Source organism: Prionailurus viverrinus, chromosome A3 (assembly GCF_022837055.1).
Source record: "Prionailurus viverrinus isolate Anna chromosome A3, UM_Priviv_1.0, whole genome shotgun sequence".
Taxonomy (NCBI): Eukaryota; Metazoa; Chordata; class Mammalia; order Carnivora; family Felidae; genus Prionailurus; species Prionailurus viverrinus.
This window is the reverse complement of record NC_062563.1, coordinates 63,756,282-63,770,289: the sequence shown is the minus strand read 5'-3', so window position 1 is coordinate 63,770,289 and position 14,008 is coordinate 63,756,282. Positions and strand designations below refer to the sequence as shown.

Here is a 14,008-nt window from a genome sequence, read left to right as displayed (position 1 = left end):
GAATAAAGTGGATGGAGGTATAGATTAGCCTTGAGTTGACTAATTGTTAAAGCTGGTGATGGGGGTTCATTATACTATTTTCTCTACTCTTGCACTGGTTGAAATTTGTCATAGTAAAATTTTAGGAATCTCTTTTAAGTGTAAGTATTTTTAAAAATTTATTTTGAGAGACAGAGAGACAAAGGGCCAGGGAGAGAGTGAGAGAAAGAATCCCAAGCAGGCTCCACACTGCGGAGCCCAATGTGGAGCTTGAACTCACAAACTGGTGAGATCATGACCTGAGCCAAAATCAAGAGTCAGATGGCCAAATGACTGAACCACCCAGGCGCGCCTGAGTATAACTAATTAAAGAAAATCAAGGGTTAGGTTAGACTGGGTTTATTTAGAAATTTATCAGGCCACTAAATCAGTCTACTATACAAGATTAAGTCTTTTAGGTGAAAACAAGATTTGGTAGTACTTAGGTTTGGGAAGAAACATGACAAATTTAGAACATGTATAAGAAATTAAATATATACTTCCTAGAAAAAAAATAATAATTTTGAAAATCCTGACTTGCCTGAACCTGACAAGGATCTTTTCATAAAATGTGAAGGTATGGATTGAGACTCATTAGACAAACTTTAAGGCTCACTTGGTGAGCTCACTGAAAACACTCATTTTAATGTTGTCAAGGCCCAGACAGGACTAAGTGACTTATCAAAGGTTTGACTTTTCTCCCAAATACCTATTAACATACTAAGTAAAAATTTGTGTTCATATTTTCCTAATATAACTCTAAGCATTTTTCTATATTAGTATGTCTTTTGTAATAATTATTTTTTAGTGTTTATTTATTTATTTTGAGAGGGAGAGTGCGTGTGCACACACACACAGAGGGGAGGGGCAGAGAGAAGAAGAGAGAGAATCCCAAGCAGGCTTCATGCCATCAGCGCAGAGCCTGATGTGGGGCTTGAACCCACAAACTGTGAGATCATGACCTGAGCTGAGATCAAGAGTCAGATGCTTAACCGGCTGAGACACCCAGGTGCCCCTGTAATAATTATTTGTAATGGTTGTTTACTATTTCATGGAATGAATACAGTTCACTTATTCAGTCTCTTGTAATATGGCATTCATATTATTTCCAACTCTTTATTTCTATCAAAGAAACTGCTATGAACATATTTATATTTAAAACTTCATTATGGTTACGATTGCCTTGAAAGTCATATTTTGCTTTTCCGGGAAAGAAGACTTCCTAATGGACACATTTTTATCCTTTGGAACTCTGTTAAGGGGCAAAATAACGTTAGACTCTCCATTTTCTCTCTGGATCCAGCTCACAGAACAGTCAAAGAGATAAGATGTAGAGAAGGGTTAAAGACTATTTTGAAGACTGTTTTGGGCAAAACAAGGTTTATACTGGTAGAGAGAGAAAAACATTTAACTAGAATTATACCCTACCTGTTGGAAAGCTTTTTCTGCTTGACGCTCAGCATCAATAACTTGTCTCTCAAGCTGCTGCATCTGTAAAGTGAGGAAAAACAGAGAAAATCTAAAAATTCATATTTCTCTTTTGAAAGGGACTTAAAAAATCTTGCGATGTCATAAAATTCTTTTAAGAATATTTAAAGTAGTTTAATGCATATGAATGACATACAATTTATCACATTGACGCCTCTTTCAGTGCATATTTAAAAATTTAAAAATTAACCAAATAACATACCAAATGTTTCATACTTTTAGTACAATGCAATCTATACTACATGAGTGCTCATCTATAGGATTTTCTTCATTGACTTATGAATTACTGGTCAACACATATTAAGAACAGTAATTTAAATCAAAGAGAATAGTGAGACCTCAAATATCATATTTGATTTGTTGATCGAAAAGTCACAATGATATCAGAAAGTGGTATATTCTCACAAGCTCTGTAGGTGGCAAGTTTTATTTTTTATTTTTTTTTCATTTTTGGGACAGAGAGAGACAGAGCATGAACGGGGGAGGGGCAGAGAGAGAGGGAGACACAGAATCGGAAACAGGCTCCAGGCTCTGAGCCATCAGCCCAGAGCCTGACGCGGGGCTCGAACTCACGGACCGCGAGATCGTGACCTGGCTGAAGTCGGACGCTTAACCGACTGCGCCACCCAGGCGCCCCGATAGGTGGCATGTTTTAGTAGAAACTCTGTTTTTTGGGTTTTTTTTTAAATTAATTTGTTTATTTTGAGAGAGACAGAGATAGCACGAGCAGGGACAGGCAGAGAAGGGAGAGAGAGATAATCCCAAGCAGGCTCTGCACTGCCAGCACAAGTCAGATGCAGAGCTTGAACTCATGAAGCTGAGATCATGACCTGAACTAAAACCAAGAGTCAGATGCTTAACTGACTGAGCCACCTAGGGTACCCCCAAAAAACTCTAGCTAGTTTTAATTCTCATACATTGTAGAGTACAGAAGAGACTCATGTTAGCACACACACGCACATCCACTAAAGTGTAGAGCACAAAGAATCAAAAAAAAAAATCTCCGTATTTTTTTTAAAGTTCTGTAGAAAATAAAAAGTTCAGAGATTTAACAAATTGCAAGAGACTCTTAACGACAGAGAACAAACTGAGGGTTGCTGGAGGGGAGGTGAGTGGGAGACAGGCCAAATGGATGGTGGATACTAACTAGGGCACTTGTTGGGATGAGCACTGGGTGTCTAGGTAAGTGATGAATCACCGAATTCTACTCCGAAACCAATATGCACTGTATGTTAACTAAAATTTCAATTAAAAAAAAGGGGGGGGGGGAAGCTTGGAGATTTAAAGTAAATTACTCAAATGACTACTATAAGTAAAATAAAGAAAAGCCTTAAAAAGGACCCAGTGCAAACTAACATAAGAAATGGGTACTAGGTAGTGAATACACAACTGTGACATAAAACTCAATTTTAAATTCTTTTTTTCTGAGTGCTGAAATATGGTCAACATTATAGCTGTCTGTCCCTCGATATTTGCTCATTCTCAGTTTCATTGTTGCTTGGTGTTCCAGAACTTTCAGCGCACCTCAAACCCCAGCACCCCGGTCCCACCCCAACAGCTGATGCCTAGCTCCAGCCCCACCCACTTCTCAGAACCACAGAGAAGTGGCTTCTCATGGCTAGAGTGTCCCAGCCTGGAGGGTGACCCTAGCCTCAGACTGGGTGGGCTGCAGGGACCCGGTCCAGGGTGTTGTATCCACACGACTCCTGAAACAGAATGCTATGGGCACCAGTGACAATCTCAACAAAGTTTATTACAATGAGAGGCAAGGCCAACCGATCGGGACCAACACTCTTGATAAGAGTGCAGCCTTGAAACAGAACAGCCGGGGTACAGAGTTTTTATAACCGATCACATCGTTTTATCATCACCTGGGAACAGAACAAAGAAACAGTTTCCAGATGAGTTAGAAACAGTTGCCTAATGAGGTGTTTATTTTAGACTTTCTGCCTCTAAGTTGCAACCAGTGGATCTCCTTGACCCTGCCTCTGATGCTCTTTTCTTTGAACTTTTGTTTCCTTAATTGGTGAAGCCTAATTTACAAGAGTATGAGGCATAGTTTACAAAAGCAAAGCAAGGCTGTTATCTCTTAACCTTCAGGGTCAACACAAAGCTGTTATTTTTCAAGCTAAGCGTTAGCCCTACACTACAATTTAACCCTTACAAGGGTGTGTCTTTTTTTGTTTGTTTTTAAACCAGTATGCTGCTGGGAGCATTTACTGTGTTTGACAACTATGTGGCCAGGTAACATTCAACACAGAGGTAAAGACCCTGATCACCATTACCTTCGCCCCCCAAAAAAGAAAAGATTTCTTAAATATTTCAGAAGTGCAACGCGTGGATATTAATAACAGTATCCGTGTTGACTCTATCAGCCTTGGACAATCCAAGATGAGCATTATTGAAAGAGACTTGGGCCAAACACTGACAAAGCAGAGCCCTACAGTCCTAAAAATGATAGATTGTTAGGTTGTTTAATATTTTTAAAAGTGACATGTGGAGGGGCGCCTGGGTGGCTCGGTGGGTTAAGTGATGGACTCTTGATTTCAGCGCAGGTCATGATCTGGGTTTGTGGGATCAAGTCCCCCTTTCCCCCTCCTTGGGTTTCATGCTGGCAGTGTGGAGTGTGCTTAAGATTCTCTCTTTCCCTCTCTCTCTGCCCCTCCCCTGCTCGCACTCTCTCTCTTTTTCTCAAAATAAATAAATAAATAAATAAATCTTTTTTTTTTCCCAACGTTTATTTATTTTTGGGACAGAGAGAGACAGAGCATGAACGGGCGAGGGGCAGAGAGAGAGGGAGCCACAGAATCGGAAACAGGCTCCAGGCTCTGAGCCATCAGCCCAGAGCCCGACGCGGGGCTCGAACTCCCCGACCGCGAGATCGTGACCTGGCTGAAGTCGGACGCTTAACTGACTGCACCACCCAGGCGCCCCAATAAATAAATCTTTTTTTTTTTCAACGTTTTTTATTTTTATTTTTGGGACAGAGAGAGACAGAGCATGAAGGGGGAGGGGCATAGAGAGAAGGAAACACAGAATCGGAAGCAGGCTCCAGGCTCTGAGCCATCAGCCCAGAGCCTGACGCGGGGCTCGAACTCACGGACCGCGAGCTCGTGACCTGGCTGAAGTCGGACGCTTAACCAACTGCGCCACCCAGGAGTCCCCTAAATAAATCTTTTAAAAAATGACCTGTGGATACAGATGAGGACAACTTACAAATATGTCTTTGAAAAGCACAGCGACAACTACAACTGGTTCTTTCCTACACGTCCCACTCCATTTGCTGTCTTTGACAATTCAGCATGTTTTCTGTGTACCGGGGCTTTATCACAACCTTTCTATCTGGGCCACACTATAACTTGGCAAGCTCTAATACCTGACCGTGGAAGGAGAAATTGTCAAGTATAGAATCTGAAAGACAGCCTCTTCAGTAAGTCTGAGAAGTGTGCAGATTGAAGTGTCATTTGGGAGTTATCTGAAGATATGCAGCTGGCAGCTGGCCTTAAATAAGCTGGAATTCTTGCAGAAAATGCAGAGGATTCTGAAGGAAGAGTTGTATTTAATACAAAACCAATGCACATCTTATTCAAGAGACCATGTGTAATAATCCTCAGGAAGTGGTACAAGGATGCTGTTCAGATATGGCTATTACTTTTAAGGGACTGACACCCAAAAAGATGATAGTGATGATGTACGGTATGCACTGGCTCAGGGCATTCATTATTTCAACAGCACACTGGTCTTCTTGCCTCCAAACGGTTCAGAAAGTGACTGACGGCTGGGGAATAATAGCATTGTGCTGTCCAAAAGCACTTAAAATGTGGATTCACTTGAAGTGTGAACTGAGATGTGTAAGTGTAAAATACACACTTAATTCAATAATACACATATTATTTGAAAACCAATACAAAAAGTATAAGCTATCCCAGTAATTTTATGTGTTGACTCACATTGAAATAATATTTTTAATATGTTGCATTAAATAAAATATAAAATTCTTTTTCATTTTATTAATTTGTTTAACAGAGAATTTTAAATTACGTATGTGTCTCAGATTATATTTCTATTGGATAACAAAAGTGTAAAACATTCCATTGTCACCATATGTATTAACTTAACTGCCTGTCCCCAGAGCAGCATTTCAAAGACCATTTATTGCAGGGATCTAACTTCTAGAAAAGGTTTCAAGTATTTGGGTACATAAATAGATATTTCCTAAGTGCATTCTCTGGACCCCATATCATCTTTAATTTTTGTGAAAATATTTCAAACATTTAATAAGCAAGTACTGTTGTCTAAAAGCATTCTATTGAGTTACTGTTATAGACGATGGCACTGCATAGAAGCAGCTGGACAAGCACTGTCTCCAGTCTAGGATATTCTTTAAACCAAAACAAACCAAAACAAACAAAAAAACCAACTGGCAGGTACACGCCAACACTACATCCTTCCACTACTGGCAGTGGGCTGACAATCATCGCCTCTACAGTGTAACTACATTATATTTTTAAGGAATATTTTGCACTCATGGAGACTTAAGCTCAATTTTGAATATTGCTGAGGTTGCCAGGAAAACCCACAAACAAGTTGCTGATCTGTAAAATTTTGCTAGCGGGAAAAAAAAAAAAAAAAAAAAAAGATTACTGACATACCTGTTCAAGTGGCCAAAATCCAGAACACTCACAACACAAATTGCTAGTGGATGTGGAGCTGAGGATGTGGAGAAACAGGGACTCTCATTCATTGCTCACGGGAATGCAAAATGGTATAGCCACTTTGGAAGACAATTTGGCAGTTTCTCACAAAACTCTTACCATACTTTTAAACATACCCTTACCATATGATCTAGCAATCGCACTTCTTGGTATTTATCCAAAGGGCTTGAAAACTTATGTCAACACAAAAAACGTGCATACAGATGTTCACATCAGCTTTACTCATAACTGCTAAAACTTGGAAGCAATCAAGATGTCCTTCAGTAGGTGAACGGACAAATAAACCACGGTACACCCAGACAATGACATTATTTAACACTAAAAGGAAATGAGCTATGAAGCCATGAGCAGACATGGAGGAAACTTAAATGCATATTATTCAACGAAAGAAGCCAATCTGAAAAGGATGCAACTGAGGTGGGGGATGAATAAACAGGGCACAAGAGCTTTTCAGGGCAGTGAAAATACTCTGTATGATACCCTAGTGATGGATACATGTCATTAGACATTTGTCCAAATCCATGGAATGTACGAACTTTGGGTTATTATAATGTGTAAATGTAGATTCATCAATTTTAACAAAGGTACCAGTCTGGTGGGGGATGTTGATAATGAGAGAGGTTATGCAGGTGTGGGGGCAGGGAATATATGGGAGATTTCTGCACCACCCAATTTTTTTGTGAACCCTAAACTGCTCTAAAAAATGGAAGTCTTGAGAGAAAAAAAAAAAAAAAAAAAGGACTGAATACTTTCCTAAAAGGATTGCTATGGTCTGAATGTTTGTGTTCCCCCCAAATTCACCTTGGAATCCTAACGCCCAATGTGAGGGTGGGACTCTAGCCAATGGGATTAGTACTTTTATAATGGAGATCCCACAGAGCTCCTGAGCCTCTTCTGCCAGGTGAAAATACAAGAAGTCTAAAACCCAGAAGAGGGCCCTAACCTGGCGTTGCTGGCACCCCGATCTCAGACTTCCAGCCTCCAGAATTGTGAGAAATAAATTTCTATTGTTCATAAGCTGTGCGGTCTGTCGTATTTTGTTACAGCAGCATGAACAGACCAAGACAGAAATTGGTCCCGAGAGTGGAGTGCTGCTGTTAACAAATACCTAAAAATGTGGAAGTGAGTTTGGAATTGGGTAATCGGTAGAAGCTGGAAGAATTTTGAGGTGCATGGTACAAAAACCTACATTGCCACGAACACACCATTTAAATTGCATTTAAAGCAATTCCAGTGAGAACTCAGAAGGCAAAAAGGAAAGCTGTAGAGAAAGCTTCAGTCTTCTTAGAGAATCCCTGACTGGTTGTGAACAGAGTATTAGTAGAAATATGATGGATGGTAAAGGCCATTCTGATGAGGTCTCAGATGGAAATAAAGAACATGTTAATGGAGACAAGAGGAAAGGTGATCCTTGGTATAAAGCAGCAAAGGGCTTTGCTGAATTGGATTCTTGTCTTGGGGTTTTGTGGAAGGTAGAACTTGTGAGTGATGAAACCGGATATTTGACTGAGGAAATATTTCTAAGCCAACTGTTGAAGGAGTGGCCGAATTCTTCTTGAATGCTTATAGTAAAATGTGACCAGAGAAATGATTTAAAGATAGTTGATCAAAGAGGAAATAGAACCTAAAAATCTGGATACTTTTCAGCATTTCCATATTGAAAGAAATGGGAAAGTCTGTTCAAGAGAGGACAGGGTGTGACCAAACCACCTTTTGATTAAGGGGTCAGTATGGGTTTGAACCAAAGAGTTAGGTAGCGACTGAAGAAGGAAAAGTCCATGTGAACTGAAGAGGAAGGAATGAGGCTGGCTGTTGGACTTGGATTTTACAGGATGGGATCTTAGAGCTATGGCTATGACATCAGGCAATTCTTCAAGGCAAGGAGGAAGAACCCTAAATGCAATTCAGAAATCATCAGAGCTGCCCCTTCAATTTCACAAACTTGTGGTGGGGCATTTCCTGGGTTTTAGCAGGCCACACAACTTCCAACCAAACCAAAGTGCTGTTTCCCAAAGCCATGGGGGGCTGACCCCTGCCCAGCAGAGCCACTGGGAGCATGGCTACCTCCACCTAGATTTGGAAGGATGAAACTGCCCAGAGCTGCGAGCATACAACCCAAGCACAGGGCCACTTCAAGGGCAAGGCCACCAGAGAACCCCAACCAGGGCAATTCCCAATCAAGGCCATGGGGGTGGGGCCACCCCTTCGACCCCAGACTGGTAGAACCATCAGTGTGCAACTGCAACCCATGAGAGCTGCCCTGCAAAGCCACTGGGCTACAAATGCCCCTCAGGGTCTAGAAGGTGAGATCCCTCACCCCCAGCTGATCCAGAAGCTAAGACCTCCATCCCAGAGGGTTGAACATCTCAAGATTATTCTCAAGTCTTAGGATATAATGTTAGTTGCCTTGTGGGGTTTTAAACTTGCTTGGAACTTGTTGTCCCTTCTTTCTCTCCTATTTCTTCTTCTTGGAATGAAAATATCTATCTTATGTCTGTCCCACCATTGTATTTCAGAAACACATAACTCGTTTGGTTTCACACGTTCATAGCTGGAAGGGATTTCCTCAGAATAAATCATACCTTGAGTCTTACCCATACATGATTTAGATGAGACTCTGCACTTTATAGACTTGTAAGTGGATGCTGGAAGAGCTATTAAGACTTTTAGGGCTGTCGGGAGGGAATGAATGTATTTTATTTGAGAGAAGGACATGAATCTGAGGGGCCAAGTATGGAATACTATGATCTGAATGTTTGTGTCTCCCCCCAGAATTCACATGTTGGAATCCTAACACCCACTGTGGTGGTGTTAGGAGGTGAGGTCTTTGAGAGGTGATGAGGTCACAAGGGTGGGACCCTCGTGAATGGGATTAGCGCCCTTATCCTTATCAGAGAGATCCCAGAATGCTCCCTAGCCGTTTCCACCATGTGAGGATACAATGAGAAGTCTGCAACCTCTGAGGGAAGAGAGCTCTCACCTGCCTAGCTATACCCCTGACCTCAGATCTCCAGCCTCCAGAACTAGGATAAATGTCTGTTGTTAATAAGCTATATAGTCTGTAGTATTTTGTTATAGCAAAGCAAATTAAGGCAAGGACTATAGAGATATCTGGTCAAATTTCTCTTTCTGAAGGTGGGTTTCTAGTGTTAACAGGGCAGAAGCCTTCTCTCTTTGCCTCACTGTTACATACCCTAATACAGGTCTTTATACACAGTAGGTATTCAGTATATTATAGATTATTAAATAAAATTACATCTGTAAAGCACTATGCATATATGAAGGATAGTGTGGTTACTGCTGCCAAATAACTTTTCTTCTGCTCCTATGGCATTGACTCTCTACCTTGTACTATTTTCCCAACTAAAGTTGCTTAAAGACAGACTTCACGTGTGAGGACCCTTTATATCCTCCATAACATGTTGCACATACCAGCCATACAGTAAAACTCTAAAAGCTCAGTAGCAAGCAATAAATAACCTTACCAAAAAAAAAGATTTTTATACTTTCCACTATAAAAGGCATCACACAACACACACACTATTTTACAAGACTTGGGATGTAAGGTTATAAATGAAGAGGCTAAATGTGCTGGCAATGAAAATTATATGTGTATGACTTCGAATACAAGTTAATTAAAAGCACCTATTCAAAGAGTCATTTTTGGTTTTTTTTTTTTAATTAAAAAAAAAAAAGGTAGCCCTTGGGGTGCCTGGGTAGCTCAGTTGGTTAGCGACTGACTTTGGCTCAGGTCACGATCTCACGGCTTGTGGGTTCAAGCCCCATGTCGGGCTCTGTGCTGACAGCTCAGAGACTGGAGCCTGCTTCGGATTCTGTGTCTCTGTCTCTCTGTGCCCCTTCCCATTCATGCTCTCTCTCTCTCTCTCTCTCTCTCTCTCTCTCTCTCTCTCAAAAAAAAAAAAAAAAGGTAGCCCTTGGAGCAACAGGGTGGCTTGGTTAAGCCACCAACTTAAGTTGCTTAATTCAGTTAAGCATCAGACTCTTGATTTCAGCTCAGGTCATAATCTCACGGTTCATGGGTTTGAGCTTCACGTTGGGCTCTGTGCTGACAGTGCAGAGCCTGCTTGGGATTCTCTCTCTCCCTCTCTCTCTGCCCATCCCCTGTTCTCTCTCAAAAAATAAATAAAATAACTTGGAAAAAAAAAAGGGCAGCCCCTGAAATATTAATGTAGGGAAAAGTGGAAAGAGCACTGAAGTTGGAGGCAAGAAGACCTAAATTAGAAACAATTCCACTGCTTATGAGCTATGTAATGATGGGTAAGTCATTAACTTCTCTGAGCCTCCATTCCTTATCTGTAAAAGCGGTAACCTTTATCTCACAATATTTAACAGGAAAGTGTCCAGCATGTATCTAATACTTAATGGGTGTTCAAGGGTTATTTATATAGCAGTATATTTCTATCATACACATGTATTACTTTTATGAATAAGTTAGCAAGTGAAGTGAACAAAGTAGATTCAAGAGATCTGGGTTCTAATTCTTTTAAGATTTTATTTTTAAGTAATCTTTACACTCAGCGTGGGGCTCGAACTTACAACCCTGAGATCCAGAGTCACGTGCAGTATTGATTGAGCCAGCCAGGCGCCCCCTGGGTTCTAATTCTCACTTTACTATTCAACAGTTTGACATTGCGCTCTAAAATTCTTGTTGATAAAATAAGGATAATATAACCTCCTCTACTTACCTTACAGGAAATTGTGAGGATAAAAATAAGAAAACAGGTCAAAGTGATGTCAAAAATCTGTTAGTATTTCACCAATTAAAAATATATGGTAGTGATTGCAGTGTTATAATTTGAATGGTAAAAATAAAAGCCACAAATGTCCAAAAACCAAATTATCTAAATATATAAATGGATATTTCCATACATATATAAATAGATACCATACATTCTATTTTTGAATATAAAATATTCAAAATATATTTTATTTTATATTTGGCATTTGCCAAATAATATATTTGGCATTTGCTTCAATATAAAATAAGAAAGGAGAAGTGAGTCAGGGTATGATGAAACAGGACTGATATTGAGTTAATAATCATTAAAGCTGGGTAATGATTTCATTATAATATTCTGCTTATTTTGTATGTTTGAAAACTTCTCTAGTAAAAAACACTAGGGGCATCTGGGTGGCTCAGTGCATTGGTTGAGCATCTGACTCTTGCTTTTGGCTCAGGTCATGATCCTAGGGTCATGGGATGAGCCCCATGTCGGGCTCCTCGCTGAGCATGGAGCCTGCTTGAGATTCTTTCTCTGCCTCTCCCTTTGCCCCCCTCCCTCTTTTTCTCTCTCAAAAAAAATGAAATATAAGTAACATATTGAAAGATACATGTACATAATATGTTGTAAGATAAGTAATATATGCAAACATATGCTAATTAGGTCATTCATGACCTTTGTGAGGTCAGCTGCAGTGTAGGGGAGGGAGCAAGGACATAAGCAGGAATGCAAGAGTCTGAATGAATAAAGTAACTAGTCAGGCTTAGATAGCTACCAAAGATGGCCGCCATCAGTTCCTTCCTCCCTATATGCACATGCCACTTTTCCTATTGAGAAGTGAAGTCCATTGTCCCTTCTTTGGACTCTGGGATGCTTTGTGACTTGCCATGACCCACAGAATGCAGTGGAAATGACACAGTGCCATTTTGGGTCTATCTCAAAACTGTATTTTTTTGTTTTATGAAAACATGCCTATATTATGAATTTTAAAAAGCCTGCTGCTGTTGCAAAGCCATGGCAGACTAAGCCATTGGGAGCTGACTTATTCTCCACAGTGCAAGATCTCCTTCAGTTTTATTAATCATCCTACTCAAAATGTGAATTCAGCAAACCCTGTTGCAGCCCATTCCCACACATCCTCAGGCTTTCCAAGGAGGTAGTTTTGTGATAATGATGGAAAAACTACTAGTTCTAAGACAAGATGAGACAATTGAAGTCTTTCTGATTGCCTGACATTTTTCCATTATATGGCTTCTAATGGTTTTATACAACATTTAGCAACTCCTAGGATCCGTCAAAGCTGAATAATTACCTAAATTTCAAGAGCTTAATTCAAAGTTTAAATTGAAGGAGGTGTTTCTGTTTTAGAAAATGCCCAGTTTCTAAAGCCTATTCTCTAAAGAAGACTCGGTGCTGGCCATCCTAACAGTTGTGGTACTTGCTATTTTTGACGCTCAGCTCCCACAGCTACGGGTTTCCCATCCTTCTCCTCACCAAACCCCCCACCACAATGCTACCCTATAGAGAAATTATTTTTTTGTAACTACCACCAACTCCCTAACGTTTCCTTATTCCTGTACCACATTCAGTTTCGAGTTCTATTATTGCAATATAAAGTATGTGTACTGGCCTTTCTTTTTAAAGAGTTAAGGACAACCGCTTACAGAAATTCAATCTATAGCGTGCAAAGCATCAGAAGGGGAAAAAGGCAGGGAAGGGGAGGAGATAAAGAAAACTTCAGCATCATGATGTGTAGAAACAGAATGCATTTATTATTATTTCAGATATATTTAAAGAGATTATCTCACTATTTGGAAGAAGAAATAAATCTAGCTATATAATATTTAAAGGGGCATACTGAAAAAATGACACTAAAAGGTTGAAAGTAAAGGAACAGAAAAATATTTCAAGCAAGTATTACCTACAAGCAATATCAAAATCAGACAAGAGATCTTAATGCCAAAAGTTGTATCAGCAATAAAATGTCAACAATTACAAATGGGATAATTCAAGGACATGTAATAATCCTGATCCTGAATGAATCTAAACTCAAAATATATAACCCAGAAAGTTTGATTCTTTTTGATATACCCTGAAAACTCAAAATAAATTATTTTGGTTAGATAGTGATTTCATGGAAACATTCTATTACGAAGATTTCCCCTCAAAAGACTGTACAAGTCCATTTACTTCACAATTTGATTTAATTTTTCTTTTGTTTTTATGTTTATCAAAGCCATAAATACACATAAAGTACCGACTAGTTCCATAAGATTTGCTAATAAAAATAATTACACTCTTTTGGCAATTCTCTTTATATTTACTTTCATGATCTAAATAACATGCTTCTTTTTTGCTGACTTTTTTTAGTTTAGTGATTTTCTACTTACTCCCTTAAGGAGAATGAGGATTTGGCTCATTGATCTCCTCACCATCAACACAGATACACTCCCATTCTTCCAACACATTTACATCTTATCTTTGGTTAATTCACTATTCAGTATTAGTGTTACTGTGACTGTGGATGATACCCAGAGATGAACCACGTAATAAACCATAGTTACTTTTTCCTCTGCTATATAGCTTTTCCCCCTAGAGTTAAGTGTCTTGTTCTTTTATTTATCTAGCTTTCTATGAACTTAATTATTTAATTATTACATTTAATTATTGAACTAAATCCCAAATTAAATCATCTCTCAAGATGTTCATTCATGCCTGATTTTCTACCAATTTCATCTTCTTTAAGCTGCTTCCAGAGTCTCTGACCTGCACTCATCTGGACTGATTCCCCTCTTGCCAAGACACAGCTGTCTTCTTTGGAAGGTCCCTCCACTTTTCCCCACACTGGGGCTCCTGTTTCCTGAATCCTGTGGCTTCTTCACTTGGTTTGCTTTCTCCTTTTCATGGAGCACATCCTTCTGGAGATTCTTCAAGAAGGTTATGTGAGAACTTGCATGTCTTAAAAATCCCATTCTGATTCCTGATTGTTCACATATAACCTGTTTACACCCCACCTGGAAGCTTGCAGAATCTTTTCTTTGGTCT

At 39.6% G+C, this 14,008-nt stretch overlaps 2 protein-coding genes across 6 annotated transcripts in view; one reads left to right on the top strand and one right to left on the bottom strand.

The window, feature by feature from the left end:
• PLEKHH2 (pleckstrin homology, MyTH4 and FERM domain containing H2) overlaps nucleotides 1-14,008 on the bottom strand; it is a 114,962-nt gene that overhangs the window by 83,681 nt on the left and 17,273 nt on the right. For all 5 annotated transcript variants that reach the window (XR_007150780.1, XR_007150781.1, XM_047852047.1 and 2 more), the window contains exon 3: nucleotides 1,447-1,509. Coding sequence is in view for 3 of the 5 variants with exons in the window: in XM_047852047.1 (XP_047708003.1) it covers nucleotides 1,447-1,509 (63 nt within the window). In the remaining 2 variants the exon portion in view is untranslated. The remainder of the gene's footprint in view (nucleotides 1-1,446; nucleotides 1,510-14,008) is intronic.
• Nucleotides 3,741-5,281, top strand: C1GALT1C1L (C1GALT1 specific chaperone 1 like). The gene is given in 9 exon segments (XM_053447921.1): nucleotides 3,741-3,803; nucleotides 3,805-3,899; nucleotides 3,901-3,930; nucleotides 3,932-3,975; nucleotides 4,667-4,862; nucleotides 4,864-4,913; nucleotides 4,916-5,077; nucleotides 5,080-5,220; nucleotides 5,223-5,281. Coding segments are annotated over 9 exon segments (840 nt in total).